Here is a 16,311-nt window from a genome sequence, read left to right as displayed (position 1 = left end):
ACTCCCTCTACCTTGTCCCATCACGCACTCCCAGGGCATGGGTCAGACACAGAGTGAAGCTCCCGCTACACTGTCCATCATACATTCCCAGGGGAGGATTAGACACAAAGTGAGACTTCCTCTACCCTGTCCCATCACGCACTCCCAGGGCATGGGTCAGACACAGAGTGAAGCTCCCGCTACACTGTCCATCATACATTCCCAGGGGAGGATTAGACACAAAGTGAGACTTCCTCTACCCTGTCCCATCACGCACTCCCAGGGCATGGGTCAGACACAGAGTGAAGCTCCCGCTACACTGTCCATCATACATTCCCAGGGGAGGATTAGACACAAAGTGAGACTTCCTTTACACTGTCCTATCTCACACTCCTAGGGGATGGATTAGACACAGAATGAAACTCCCTCTACACCGTCCCATTATACATTCCCAGAACACAAATCAGACAAAAAGTATTGTTCTCTCTACACTATCCCATCACACACTGACAGAGTATGGTTCAGACACTGAGTGAAGTTCCCTCTACAGTGTCTCCCAGGGATGGGTTAGACATAGAGTGAAGATCCCTCTGCTTTCTGCCCTCTGCTCACCTTTTATGTTCATTGACATAATCGACAATTTCTTTCTCTGTGTAGGGTTTTCCTGGAATTGTATCTGGCTCATCCATAAATGGTTCATAGAAGTCAACTTGGTTCATTTTAAGGTCCAGGTTATTTGCCACCTATATAAAGCAGAGAGAGACTTTGGAGCTCTTAACTATGGTGAGCAACATGTCCCTCACTCTGTTATCTGCCCCTCCGTGATTTCACACACGACCATCGCCGGTCCCCTTGGAAGTGCTTCCTTCCCAGTTTCCCCGCAATCCTCCCATCTTGCAGCCTAACAATCAATGATTGTAGAATCTTCAGTTCCATTCAGAACTCCTCAACAAATGAAGAACTTTGTATCTGTATGTAGTGAGATCTGGTCATTATTCAGACACAGGCTGACAAAATGACAAGTACATTTGCAAAGTATCTGGTAATGGCCATCTCAACAGGAGACAGCATGGCACTAATTTTCAAGCTAGTTATGGGAAGTGGTCAGGACAGTTTTGAAACTCGGGCCCTAACTCAGCTGATGTCAATATTGTTAGACAGAACTTGAAAACAAGAGACATAAGACACTAATGACAGAAGTGATGATATTAGTTTAAAGGAAGAAAGCAGAGGGTAGCTGTGGAAGGAAAGTATTCTGCCTGGAGGTCGGTGACTAGGGGAGTGCCGCAGGGATCTGTCCTGGGACCCCTGCTATTTGTGATTTTTATAAATGACCTGGATGTAGAGGCGGAAGGATGGGTGAGTAAGTTTGCGGATGACACAAAGATTGGAGGAGTTATGGATGGAGCTGTAGGTTGTCGAAGGTTACAAGAGGATATAGACAGGTTGCAGAGTTGGGCAGAAAAATGGCAGATGGAGTTCAATCTGGACAAGTGTGAGGTGATGCATTTTGGAAGGACAAACCAGAAGACTGAGTACAGGATTAATGGTCAGTTACTTAAGAGTGTGGATGAACAAAGGGACCTTGGGGTTCAAATCCATACATCCCTCAAGGTCACTGCACAGGTTGATAGGCTAGTTAAGAAGGCCTATGGGATGCTAGGCTTCATTAACAGGGGGATTGAGTTCAAGAGTAGAGAGGTCATGTTGCAACTCTACAAATCTCTGGCAAGACTGCACTTAGAGTAGCGTGTTCAATTCTGGTCACCTCATTATAGGAAGGATGTGGAAGCTATGGAGAGGGTGCAGAGGAGATTTACCAGGATGTTGCCTGGTTTGGAGAACAAGTCATATGAAGCAAGGTTAGCAGAGCTGGGACTTTTCTCTTTGGAGCATAGAAGAATGAGAGGGAACTTTATAGAGGTCTACAAGATTATGAGAGGCATAGGTAGGGTGGATAGTCAGTACCTGTTTCCCAGGGCACCAATAGCAAACACCAGAGAGCATATGTACAAAATTAAGGGAGGGAAGTTTAGGGGAGACATCAGGGGTAAGTTTTTTACACAGAAGGTTGTGAGTGCCTGGAATGACTTGCCAGGGATGGTGGTGGAGGCTAAAACATTAGGGGTATTTAAGACAACACAAGTGAATCTGCAGATGCTGGAAATAAGTAAAAACACAAAATGCTGGCAGAACTCAGCAGGCCAGTCAGCATCTATGGGAGGAGGTAGTGATGATTTTTCGGGCCAAAACCCTTCATCAGGAGTGAAGTAACATGGGATGGTTGAGGGGGGATAAGAAGTAGGCTGAAGGGAAATGGGCTGGGGGAAGGTGGAGAATTATGGGAAATAAAAGAGAAAGAAAGGTAGGGCTGGGGGGAGATTATAGTGAGGGGGGAAAAAGAGAGAGAAAGAGAACCAGACTAAAATTATAGATAGGGATGGGGTGGGGGGGGGCAGGGGTATCAACGGATGTCTGTGAGTTGAATGTTCATGCCGGCAGGTAGGAGGCTACCTAGGCGGGAGATAACCTGCGGGAGATAACCTCCATCAACCTGCGTGTGGCCTCATCTTGACAGTAGATGAGGCCATGGACAGACATACCGGAGTGGGAGTGGTCTGTGGAGTTGAAGTATGTGGCCACAGGGAGATCCCGCCACTGCTGGAGGACTGAGTGCCGGTGTTCGGCGAAGCGGTCTCCCAGTCTGTGACGGGTCTCCCCAATGTATAAATGGCCACATTGGGAGCACCGGATACAGTATATCACCCCAGTTGACTCGCAGGTGAAGTGGTGCCTCACCTGAAAGAACTGTCTGGGGCCTAGGATGGTGGTGAGGGAAGAAGTGTGGGGGCAAGTGTAGCACTTCTTCCGTTTGCAGGGATAAGTGCCTGGAGGGAGGTTGGTGGGGAGGGATGGGGGGGATGAATGGACAAGGGAATCGCATAGGGAGCGATCCCTGCGGAAAGCCGAGAGTGGGGGAGAGGGGAAGATGTGGCTGGTGGTGGGATCCTGTAGGAGGTGGCGGAAGTTATGGAGGATTATACGGGTGGCAGAAGTTATGGAATTTAAGAGCATCTTGGACAGGCACGTGGATGAAAGAAAAATGGAAGGTTATGGGGTCGTGTTGGTTTAGTACTTTTTTTAAGGATTATATGGATCGGCACAACATGGAGGATTGAAGGGCTTGTACTGTGCTGTAGTGTAGTGTTCTATGGTTCTAAGTCTTCTAAAAGCATGGGGTGGTACATCAGACTGAAGCAAGGAGAGGTTAAAAGTGTCTGACTGATGTTGCTCCTCCTACAGTTGCAGGAGAAAGTACAAGGAGACAGGGACCATAAGAATATGAGACATAGGAGCAGAATTAGGCCTTTCAGTCCAACAGGTCTGCTCCGCCATTTCATCATGGCTGATTCTATATCCCATTCAACTCCATACAGCTGACCTCTCACCATATCCCTTGATGCACCAACCAATCAAGAATCTATCAATTTCCACTTTAAATATACCACAGGCTTGGTCTCCACTGCAGTCTGTGGCAGAGCATTCCGCAGATTTACTACTCTCTGGCCCAAAAATTTCTCCTTACCTGTGTTCCAAAGGGTCGCCCCTCAACTTGTAGGCTGTGCCCTCTAGTTCTGGATACCCCCATCATAGGAAACATCCTCTCCACATCCACCCTATCCAGTCCTTTAAACAATCGCTAAGTTTCAATGAGATCCTCCTGCATTCTTTTAAATTCCAGTGAGTACAGGCCCAAAGCTGCCAAATACTCCTCATGTTAACCCCTTCATTCCCAGAATAATCCTTGTGAACCTCCTCTTGATTGAGTCCAATGACAACACAACCTTTCTGCGATATGAGGCCCAGAACTGTTGACAATACAAAGTGCAGCCTGACCACTGCCTTATAAAGGCTCAACATTATCTCCTTGCTTTTATATTATATTCCCTTTGAAATAAATGCCAACATTGTGTTTGCCGTCTTTACTCTAGACTGAACCTGTAAATTAACCTTCTGGAAGCCTTGCTCGAGGACTCTAAGTCCCTCTGCACCTCTGATGTTCAAACCTTATGCCCATTTAGATAATAGTCTGCACTATTGTTTATACCAAAATGTGTTATCATGCATTTTCCAATACTATATTCCATCTGCCACTTTTTTCCCCATTCTTTCAATTTGTTTAAGTCCTACTGCAAACGCATTTCTTCCTCTACCCCTCTATCTACTCTCCACCTATCTCCATATCATCCGCAAACTTTGCCACAAATGAGTCTGCTCTGCCATTTTATCATGGTTGATCTATTTTCATCTCAGTCCCATTCTCCTGTCTTCTCCCCATAATCTTTCATGCCATGACTGATCAATAATCTATCAACCTCCACCTTAAATGAACCCAGTGACCTGGCCTCCACAGACGCCTTTGGTAATGAGTCCACAGATTCACCACCCTCTGGCTAAAGAGATTCCACCTAATCTTTGTTCTAAATGGACATCATTCTTTTTCGAGGCTGTGCCTTCTGGTCCTAGACTCTCCCACCAAAGGAAGCATCCTCTTCACATCCACTCTATCAAGGCCTTTCAACATTATGGATGAGCCTCCCATGGGGGATCTTCTCAAACGCCTCACTAAAATCCATGTAAGCAACATTTGCTGCCTTGTTTTCATCAATTATCTTCATTGCCTCCCTATAAACTCAATTAAGTCTGTAAGGCATGAATTACTCACACAAAAGCATGCTGGCTGTCCCAAAGTCGGCCATGGTTTTCCAAATGCTCATAAATCGTATCTCCAAAGCCCCAACATCATTCCTGTAATAGGGCTACCAAAATTGAATGCAATACTCCAGATGTGGTTTAGATAGATTTATACAGTTGTAACTCTGTTGTTTCAGAGAAGTTTCTGAGCCTTGAGGTCAAAGCCTGGACAAATACAGACAAGCCTGCCATACATCTTCTTCAACACCCACTCAAATGATGTGGCTATTTTTCAAAGAGCTATGGACTTGAACAGAAAGTTCCTGCTCTACATCAATTCTGTTCAGTGCAGAGTTTCCTCAAATCCCTTCTTATGAATCAGATTTTCTTTTCCGTCTCTCCATCTGTAGCCCATCCTCACCTCCCCTTTCCAAGTTCATCACTCCCTCTTCACCACCCCTCCGAGAGTGCAGCATTCCCATAGCATGCTTCCCTCACTGCCCACAGCACTATCCCACCCCCTTCTCCCCCTAGTTCAGAGCTTCATCTTTACCCTTCCCCAATGTGGTTCTTCCACACTGTTCATCCCACAATGTGGCACACTCGCACTGTCCCTCCCACCGTATGGAGTTTTGTCCCATGGTGTGGAGCTACCTCACTACCCCTCCAACAGTGTAGCATTCCCTCACTGTCATTTCCCCAGCACAGCTCACCCTTGATACTACTGTGGCTGAATATGCAGCTCTGCCGTGTGTCAGACAGCATGTCAGTACTATCAGTGACCAGAAACAATTGCTTCAGTTCACCCAGCAGCTCCAGACTCACCCGTTTGCTGAAAGTGGCATAGAATGCAATATAGGGTTGAAACTCTTCTGCTGCCTCTTCAAATGCTTTGAACTCTGGGGATTAAGAAGGGTAATTATTATCTCTTGATGCATTTGGAGTACTATGCACAGTTACGCTCTCCATACAGAACAAAGATTAGCATAGGGGACTGTCCCTTCAGCCCATGATGCTGTGCTAAAATAATTAAGTTTATGATGTTTAATTAAACTAATCTGCCCATATCTGTCCATTCCCATTTAAGAGCCTTAAATACCTCTGTCATATCTTTCTGAACCACCACCTCCGACCACGCATTCCATACACTCACAACAAAACACTCTGCACAACAAAATTTGGTCCCTACAGTTCTTCTTTGAACTTACAACCCACCCCACCCCATATCTTAAATGCATGCACTCAGATATCAGATATTTCAGCCCTAGGGTACAGTAAAAAGGTTTTCTACTTTATCTTTGCCTCTCATTATCTTGTAAACCTCAATCAGATCTTCCATCAGCTTTGTTTTAAATAGCTGTCACATAACTTCTTTGCTTTTCCTCAATCCTCTGACCAATGAAAGCAAGCAAGCTATATGCCTTCTTTACCATCCAATCCACTTGGGTGGCCATATTCAGATAGCTAAGGACTAGAATCCAAGTTTCCCTCTGCACATTAAGGCTGTTAAGGGCTCCGCCATTAACTGTATACTTTCCTCTTACATTTGACTTCCAAAAATGCAATACCTCACATTTAATTAGATTAATTAGATTAGATTAATTATCCGGTGACTAGTGGTGTGCCTCAGGTATCTGTACTGGGTCCATTGTTGTTTGTCATATACATTAATGATCTGGATGATGGGGTGGTAAATTGGATTACTAAGTATGCAGATGATACTAAGGTAGGTGGCATTGTGGATAATGAAGCAGGTTTTCAAAGCTTGCAGAGAGATTTAGGCCAGTTAGAGGAGTGGGCTGAACGATGGCAGATGGAGTTTAATGCTGATAAGTGTGAGGTGCTACATTTTGGTAGGAATAATCCAAATAGGACATACATGGTAAATGGTAGGGCATTGAAGAATGCAGTAGAACAGAGTGATCTAAGAATAATGGTGCATAGCTCCCTGAAGGTGGAATCTCATGTGGATAGGGTGGTGAAGAAAGCTTTTGGTATGTTGGCCTTTATAAATCAGAGCATTGAGTATAAGAGTTGGGATGTAATGTTAAAATTGTACAAGGCATTGGTAAGGCCGAATTTGGAGTATTGTGTACAGTTCTGGTCACCGGATTATAGGAAAGATGTCAACAAAATAGAGAGAGTACAGAGAAGATTTACTAGAATGTTACCTGGGTTTCAGCACCTAAGTTACAAGGAAAGATTGAACAAGTTTGAAAGATTGAACGCTCCCTGACCTTTAGCATTATCATGGAAAAGGGTAGAATCAGAGAGGACAGGAAAATTTTTAATTGGGGAAGGGCAAATTATGAGGCTATAAGGCTAGAACTTGTGGGTGTGAATTGGGATGATGTTTTTGCAGGGAAACATACTATGGACATGTGGTCGATGTTTAAGGATCTCTTGCAGGATGTTAGGGATAAATTTGTCCCGGTGAGGAAGATAAAGAATGGTAGGGTGAAGGAACTATGGGTGACAAGTGAAGTGGAAAATCTAGTTAGGTGGAAGAAGGCAGCATACATGAGGTTAAGGAAGCAAGGTTCAGATGGGGCTATTGAGGAATATAGGGTAGCAAGAAAGGAGCTTAAGAAGGGGCTGAGAAGAGCAAGAAGGGGGCATGAGAAGGCCTTGGTGAGTAGGGTAAAGGAAAACCCCAAGGCATTCTTCAATTATGTGAAGAACAAAAGGATGACAGGAGTGAAGGTAGGACCGATTAGAGATAAAAGTGGGAAGATGTGCCTGAAGGCTGTGGAAGTGAGTGAGGTTCTCAATGAATACTTCTCTTCGGTATTCACTACTGAGAGGGAACTTGATGACAGTGAGGACAATATGAGTGAGGTTGATGTTCTGGAGCATGTTGATATTAAGGGAGAGGAGGTGTTGGAGTTGTTAAAATACATTAGGACGGATAAGTCCCCGGGGCCTGATGGAATATTCCCCAGGCTGCTCCATGAGGCAAGGGAAGAGATTGCTGAACCTCTGGCTAGGATCTTTATGTCCTCATTGTCCGTGGGAATGGTACCAGAGGATTGGAGGGAGGCGAATGTTGTCCCCTTATTCAAAAAAGGTAGTAGGGTTAGTCCAGGTAATTATAGACCAGTGAGCCTTATGTCTGTGGTGGGAAAGCTGTTGGAAATGATTCTTAGAGATAGGATCTATGGGCATTTAGAGAATCATGGTCTGATCAGGGACAGTATGGCTTTGTGAAGGGCAGGTCATGTCTAACAAGCCTGATAGAGTTCTTTGAGGAGGTGACCAGGCATATAGATGAGGGTAGTGCAGTGGATGTGATCTACATGAATTTTAGTAAGGCATTTGACAAGGTTCCACATGGTAGGCTTATTCAGAAAGTCAGAAAGCATGGGATCCAGGGAAGTTTGGCCAGGTGGATTCAGAATTGGCTTGCCTGCAGAAGGCAGAAGGCTGTGGTGGAGGGAGTACATTCAGATTGGAGGGTTGTGACTAGTGGTGTCCCACAAGGATCTGTTCTGGGACCTCTACTTTTCGTGATTTTTATTAACAACCTGGATGTGGGGGTAGAAGGGTGGGTTGGCAAGTTTGCAGATGACACAAAGGTTGGTGGTGTTGTAGATAGTATAGAGGATTGTCGAAGATTGCAGAGAGACATTGATAGGATGCAGAAGTGGGCTGAGAAGTGGCAGATGGAGTTCAGCCCGGAGAAGTGTGAGGTGGTACACTTTAGAAGGACAAATTCCAAGGCAGAGTACAAAGTAAATTGCAGGATACTTGGTAGTGTGGAGGAGCAGAGGGATCTGGGGGTACATGTCCACAGATCCCTGAAAGTTGCCTCATGGGTAGATAGGGTAGTTAAGAAAGCTTATGGGGTGTTAGCTTTCATAAGTCGAGGAATAGAGTTTAAGAGATGCGATGCACTGCTCTATCTTCATCAATGTGTTTTGCTACATCTTCAAAGAATTCAATTAGGCTTGTAAGGCATGAGCTGCCCTTGATAAAGCCATGTTGACTATCCCTAATCAGATTATGTCTCTCCAAATGTTCATATATCCTGCCTCTTTGGATCTTCTCCGAAAACTTGCCTACTACTGAAGTAAGACACACTAGCCTATAATTTTCTAGGTTATCTCTACTCCCTTTCTTGAACAAGAGAACAGCATTTGCAACTCTCCAATCCTCTGATACTTCTCCCATCCCTATTGATGATGCAAAGATAATCATCGGAGGCTCAGCAGTCTCCTCACAGTAGCCTGGGGTATATCTCATCCAGTCCCAGTGACTTATCTAGCTTAATACATTTCAACAGCTCCAGGTCATCCTCTTTCTTATTGTCTATACACTCAAGTGTTTCAGTCCACTGAAAGTCATCCCTACAATTGCAAAGGTCTTTTTCCCTCGTGAATACTGAAGCAAAGTATACTACTGCTACCTCCTCTGGCTCTATGCACATTTCCACTATTGCACCTGATGGCTCCTATTCTCATACAGCTTATCCTTTTGCTCTTCACATACTTGTAGGGGTTTGGGGTTTTCCTTAATCCTGCTCACCAAGGCCTTCTTCTGGCCCCTTCTAGTTCTCATAATTTCATTCTTGAGCTCCTTCCCGGCATCCTTGTAATTTTCTAGAACTCTAACCATACCTAGTTTCTTGAACCTTTTGTAAGCTTTTCCTTTCTTCTTAACTAGATTTTGTACATCCTTTGTACACCATGGTTCTTTTATCCTACCATCTTTTCCCTGCCTCAGTGGAACATACACATGCTGAATGCCATGCAAATGTTCCCTGAACATTTGCCACATTTCTGCTGTGCATTTCCCTGACATCATCTGCTCCTAATTTATGCTCCCAAGTTTCTGCCTAATGGTGACCAGTGTGTGCCTCAGGGATTTGTTCTGGGACCCCTTCTCTTCATGATTCTTATAAATGACCTGGATGAAGAAGTGGAGGGATGGGTTAGTAAATTTGTTGATGACACAAAGGTTCGGGGTGTTGTGGATAGTGTGGAGGGATGTCAAAGGTTACAGTGGGACATCAATAGAATGTAAAACTGGGCTGAGAAGTGGCAGATGGAGTTCAACCCAGATAAGTGTGAGGTGGTTCATTTTGGGAGGTCAAATATAATGGCAGAATATAGTATTAATGGTAAGACTCTTGGCAGTGTGGAAGATCAGAGGAATCTTGGGGTCTGAGTCCATAGGGCACTCAAAGCTGTTGCACAGGTTGACTGTGTAGTTAAGAAGGCAAACGGTGCATTGGCCTTCATCAACCTTAGGATGAGTTTAAGAGCCGAGAGGTAATGCTACAGCTATATAGGACCCTGGTCAAACCCCACTTGGAGTACTGTGCTCTGTTCTGGTTACCTCACTACAGGAAGGATGTGGAAACTATAGAAAGTGTTAATAGGAGATTTACAAAGATGTTGCCTGGATTGGGGAGCATGTCCTTTGAGAATAGGTTGAGTGAACTTGGTCTTTTCTCCTTGGAGCGGCAGAGGATGAGAGGAGACCTGATAGAGTTGTAGAAGATGATGAGAGGCTTTGGTTGTGTGAATAGTCAGAGGCTTTTTCCCAGGGCTGAAATGGCTAACACACGGGCACAGTTTTAAGTTGATAGGAAGTAGGTATAGAGGAGATGTCAAGGTTAAGATTTTTACACAAAGAGTGGTGAGTGCGTGGAATGGGCTGCCTGTGACCGTGATGGAGGTGGATATGATAGGGTATTTTAAGAGATTCCTGGATAGGTACATGGAGCTTAGAGAAATAGAGGGTTATAGGTAACCCTAGGTAATTTCTAAAGTAAGTAGATGTGTGACACAGCATTGTGGGCCAAAGGACCTGTTTTGTGCAGTAGATTTTCTATGTTTCTATGTAATAGCATCATATTTCCCCATACCCTAATTAAAAGTTTTCCCAAATTGTTTGCTCCTAGCCCTCTCCAGCGCTATAGTAAAGGAGATAAAATTGTGATCACTACCTCCAAAATGTTCTCACACCAGGAGATCTGACAGCTGATCAGGTTCATTTCCCAATACCAGATCAAGTATAGCCTCTCCTCTAGTTGGCTTGTCAACATATTGCGCCAGAAGACCTTCCTGAACACACCTAACAAACTCCACCCATCTAAACCCCTTGCTCTAAGGAGATGCCAGTCAATATTAGGAAAGTCAAAATCATCCATCACACATACTTATTATTATTGCACTGTTCCAGAATCTGCCTCCCTATCTGCTCCTCAATGTCTCTGTTGCTACTGGGGGCTCTATAAAAAACACCCAGTGGAGTTACTTCCTCTTTCCTGTTTTTGACTTCTACCCAGAATGACTCAGTAGACTTCCTCCTTTTCTGCAGCCGTGATGCTATTCCTGATTAGCAATGCCACACCCCCACCTCTTTTGCCTCCCTACCTGTCCTCTTTGAAATATCTAAAGCCCGGCACACTGAGCTGCCATTCCTGCTCCTGAGACATCCAAGTCTTTGTTATGGCCACAACATCATAGTTCCACATATTGATCTAACTTCATCTACCTTGTTTATCATACTCCTTGCATTAAAATAGACACATCTCAAGCCATCTGGCTGAGTGCATCTTTGCTCTGTCATCTGCTTATCCTTCATCACAAACTCCTTACAAGCTGTCTCTACTTATGTGCCAGCTGCCCCATGCTCTGCTTCTTCACTTCAGTTCCCACCACCCTAAAAATCTATTTCAAACTCTCCCCAACAGCATTAGCAAACCTTTCTCCCACGATATTGGTTCCCCTCCAGTTCAGGTGCAACCCATCCACTTGTGCAGGTCACTCCTTCCCCAGAAAAGGTTCCAATGATCCAAGAACTTGAAACCCTGCCCCCTGCACCATCTCCTTAGTCACTCATTCATTTGTGCTGTCTTACTTTTCTGACCTTCCCTAGTTCATGGCATCAGGAGAAATCTAGAGATTAACACCTTGGAGGGTCTGCTCTTCAGCCTCCTTCCTAACTCCCTAAACTTAGTGCGCAGGACCTCTATCCCTCTCCGTCCATGTCATTTGCACCAACATGTATCACAACCTCTGGCTGCTCACCCTCCCCTTCAAGAACATTCTGCAACCGCTTAGTGACATCCTAGACCCTAGCACTCAGGAGCCAAACACTATCCTGGCATCTCTTTTGTTATTTATAGGTATCAACATACAGTTCATATCCTACTCTGGATCCCTGAAGAACACTACCTGTCATGGATATCCAGCCAGAGCATGTCACATCAAAAACTAACCTCTCTTTTCAGTGGAAAAGGTAATTCTGAATCCAAATGGCCATGTTACTGTGGATCTCATGCATCGTAATCTTCTGGATGAGCATACCATGAGGCATCTTGTCAAATACCTAACTAAAATCAATGTAGACAATATCTAGAGTTCTACTTTTGGCAACTACCTTTGTTACCCCCTCAAAAGACATGACCTGCCCCCCATAAAGCCAACTGACTGTCCCTTATCAGGCCATGCAGTTTGAAACATGTGTAAATCCTATTTCTAAGAAACCTTTCCAATAACTTCTCTGCCATTGATATGATTTGCTGGTCTATAATTTCCTGGATTATCCATTATCCCTATCTTCTTCTTGACCAAAGAAGAAATTTAGCTACTCACTATTCCTCTGCGATCTTGCCTGTGGGTTGAAAACATACAAAAATCTAGGTCAAGACCTCAGCAAGCTCCTCTCTTGCCTCCTTCAATAAACAGGGATGTATTCTTCGGACTCTGGGGAATTATTTTTCAAGAGACCCAACATCCCCTCCTTCCTGATCTCAAAATGCCCCAGCATGGAAGAATTCCCCACATTGATCTCACTATCGTCCATATACTCTCCTTGGTGAATCTCAATGCAAACTATTAATTTAGTACTTCGTCCACATCCTCTGATTCCAAGTATAAATACCCTGCTTTATCCTTGAGTGGTCATGCCCTCTCCCTAATTATCCCATTTTTATTATCTCCTCTATCACGTATATAACATCGAAACCCAGTTCTATTCCTCTTCAAACTAAGTCTCCATGATGGCCACAACTTCATGATTCCATGAACTATACAGGACACGTCCATCTGCTTCATCCATAATGCTTCTTGCATTGAATCAGATGCACTTCTAATGATCAGTCCCACCATGTTCATTTATATGGCTCTGTCTGTTCTTCCTTTCAAACTTGTCAGAACACCTCCCCTGGATCAGGCCCACACCGAAAGCACTGTGCACAGCTTTGGTCTCCAGACTGCAGGATTAGATCAAACTGGGTGTAGTGTGTGCAAGTATGATATCTAAATCCTTGGGTTCAACCATACCAGTGTACCATGTACATTTCTGGTCTCCATATCCCTTTGTTAGTCCACACAGGGAACACTGCACAGTTCTACTCTCCCTACCCCTGGGTCAGACCATACTAGCAGCATCATGCACAGTTCTGACCTTCATATCTCTGGATCACATCACATTGGGAGCACGGTGTCCTGTTCTGATTTCCATATCCTTCAGTTAGACCATACTGAGAGCATTGGTGTGTTTATTTCTGATCTTACATATTCCTGGGTCAGACCACACTATGATCAACCTGTATCACATGTGCAACTCTTTAGATCTCCCTCTGTATTGCAGAGGAAGATAATCAAAGGTGTAGGATGGCAATGCTGAGATGGCTGGCAAGACCAGACAGGAGGGTGGAACAGCCATTTGCAATTCTATGACTGCTAAAATCTTACGTTCTGAATCTTCGTTCTTGAAGTACCCAACCAGCTTGATTTCATCCTCATTATCCTCAAACGTTTCTAGCTCATCCTCATCGTCGATCATCTCCACTGGGTCTTCCAGAACCTTTAGAAATACCAGCAGGTCAGCAATCACTATCACAGCACAAAACAAGTCAACTACACACAGTCCTCCCAATTCCACCTCCACCTTTGCTGCTCTCCACCAGTCCCTCACCATCATCACCAACCCACATATCTGGACTCCCACATGAGGCACTGATTATTGTTGGTCATGCGACCAGAGGCTCTCACCCTGTAGAATGGATACCTGATATCCCAGTAGGGTTGGGCACAGGGTATCAGGATGGGTGCCTGTTTGGATGAGTAGGAAGAGGGTCTGGGAGGGTGAACTCCATTGGGATCTTGGAACACATCCATTGCTGGAGGACTACTCTGAAGGTTAGTGGAACTATAGTGAAGGCACTGCCTGAGGGGAAGAGTTGGAACGGTGGGGATTACACCAACCAAGATCCCACCCTGGTTAGACACACTGGAAGATCTATTTCAAGTGCTCCTTTTATAGACTAAATTAGGAAAGAGATACCTAAACCATGGATTTGAGTTGTTCTACTTTGTCACCTGGCTGAGTGACTCCAACAGGTGGTAATATTGCAGTCACAGTGTGTTGATGGAGGGAGGGGTTGTTTACGGAGGAGGAGGGAAGGAGTTTTTAGGGCAGCAGATGGGGAGGTTGTTTAGGGCTGAAGGAATGAGTATTTAGGAAGCTGGAGAGAGGGAGTGTTTAGTGAGGCGGAGGAAAGGAATGATTCAGAAGTTGGATAGAGAGCTGATAGAGCGGCTCCTTTGTTCTGGATGGTGTTGGCTTTCTTGACAGTTGTTGGAGCTGCAGTTACCCAGACAAGTGGTGAATGATCTATCACATTCATGACCTGTAAATGGGGAGAGCCATGAGATATTGGAATTTGAATCACGCCCCACAAGATCTCCAGTCTCTGACCTGCTCCTAGGGCTATGATGTTTATCCATAGTCATAGGCTGATCTGGTTGATATTCTATTCGGTGGTGACCTTAGGATGTTGATGGTGGAGACTGAATGATGGAATGCCAGTGGCTAGACTCGCTCTTGTTGGAGAAGGTCTTTGTCTGGCAGTTATGTAGTTGTAATGGTACCTATCACTTCTCAACCTTAATCTGAATGTTGTCTGGATCATCTGGAAAGTGGGTGGGATCCAGGTGCAATTCCCCTAGGCAACAAGGAACCTCATGTCTCCTTGTTTGGTACAGAAGTCTTCAAATTTTAAACAAAAACTAAGGAGTTGGTAAGGCCATAAGACCATAAAATAAAGGAGCAGAAGTAGGCCATTTGGTCCATCGAGTCTGCTCTACCATTCAATCATGGGCTGAGCCAATTCTTCCAGTCATATCCACTCCCCTGCTTTCTCCCATACCCTTTGATGCCCTGGCTAATCAAGAACCTATCTATCTCTGCCTTAAATGCACCCAATGACTTGGCCTCTGCAGCCACTCATGGCAACAAATTCCACAGATTTACCACCATCGGACTAAAGTAATTTCTCCACATCTCTGTTCTAAATGGATGTCCTTCAAACCTGAAGTCATGCCCTCTTGTCCTAGACTCCCTTACCATGGGAAATAACTTTGCCATATCTAATCCGTTCAGGCCTTTTAACATTCAGAATGTTTTGATGAGATGCCCCCTCATTCTCCTGAACTCCAGGGAATACAGCCCAAGAGCTGCCAGACATTCCTCATATGGTAACTCTTTCATTCTTGGAATCATTCTCATGAATGTTCTCTGAATTCTCTCCAACGTCAGTATATCCTTTCTAAAATAAGGAGCCCAAAATTGCACACAATGCTCCAAGTGTGGTCTCACGAGTGCCTTATGGAGCCTCAACATCACATCCCTGCTCTTATATTCTATACCTCCACAAATGAATGCCAACATTGCATTCGCCTTCTGCACCACCGACTCAACATGGAGTTAATCTTTAGGGTATCCTGCACAAGGACTCTCAAGTCCCTTTGCATCTCTGCATTTTGAATTCTCTCCACATCTAAGTAATAGTCTGCCTGTTAATTTCTTCCATCAAAGTTCATGACCATACACTTTCCAACATTGTATTTCATTTGCCACTTCTTTGCCCATTCCCCTAAACTATTTAAGTGTCTCTACAGGCTCTCTGTTTCCTCAACACTACCCTATCTTTGTATCATTGGCAAATTTAGTCACAAATCTATTAATCCCATAGTCCAAATCATTGGCATACTATGTAAAAAGCAGTGGTCCCAACAGCGACCTCTGTGGAACTCCTCTAGTAACCGGCAGCCAGCCAGAATAGGATCCCTTTATTCCCACTCTCTGTTTTGTGTTGATCAGCCAATGCTCCACCCATGCCAGTAACTCCCCTGTGATTCCACGGCCTCTTATCTTGCTAAGCAGCCTCATGTGCAGCACCTTGTCAAAGACCTTCTGAAAATCCAAGTACACCACATTTACTACATCTCCTTTGTAAGTCCTGGTGACCAAAACCTGGTTCTAACTTGGGACCTGCCAACCTCTAGGCCATGCAGTTGTTAATTTGAGATCTAGAGAAGGGGAGGTTTCAATTTTCAACCACACGGAAGGTCAGTGCTCGCTGCTTCTGAGGGCCACCAGCAGCCAGGGTGGGTAGGAAGTTGGTTGTAGCACGTGGGTGAGAGAAAGGAGAGACTACCTGGTACATTCTGTCTTCTCCTCCCACCCATCAGTAACAATATAAAAGCCTGTAAGTATGTACTGTACCATGAAGCTCATGGACAAGTTCTATACTACTCTTATCAGACTCTTAAATGGACCTCTTGTCCTATAAGAGACTTGGCCTCAAAATCCACATCTTTCTGATCTTGGACCTTATTG

General features: G+C 44.7%; 1 protein-coding gene across 1 annotated transcript in view; it reads right to left on the bottom strand.

Moving 5' to 3' along the window:
• The window catches only part of LOC140717440 (calsequestrin-1-like), a 52,442-nt gene that overhangs the window by 18,067 nt on the left and 18,064 nt on the right, over positions 1-16,311 (bottom strand). Inside the window, exons 4-6 of the mRNA XM_073031039.1 lie at positions 13,383-13,494; positions 5,500-5,573; positions 592-722 (exon numbers count right to left, since the gene is read on the bottom strand). Coding sequence (XP_072887140.1) covers positions 592-722; positions 5,500-5,573; positions 13,383-13,494 — 317 coding nt within the window. The remainder of the gene's footprint in view (positions 1-591; positions 723-5,499; positions 5,574-13,382; positions 13,495-16,311) is intronic.

The sequence above is a fragment of the Hemitrygon akajei genome, chromosome 27 (genome assembly GCF_048418815.1).
Source record: "Hemitrygon akajei chromosome 27, sHemAka1.3, whole genome shotgun sequence".
In the NCBI taxonomy this organism is placed as follows: domain Eukaryota; kingdom Metazoa; phylum Chordata; class Chondrichthyes; order Myliobatiformes; family Dasyatidae; genus Hemitrygon; species Hemitrygon akajei.
Note: the sequence above shows the minus strand (reverse complement) of the source record. Positions and strands in the feature narration are given on the sequence as shown.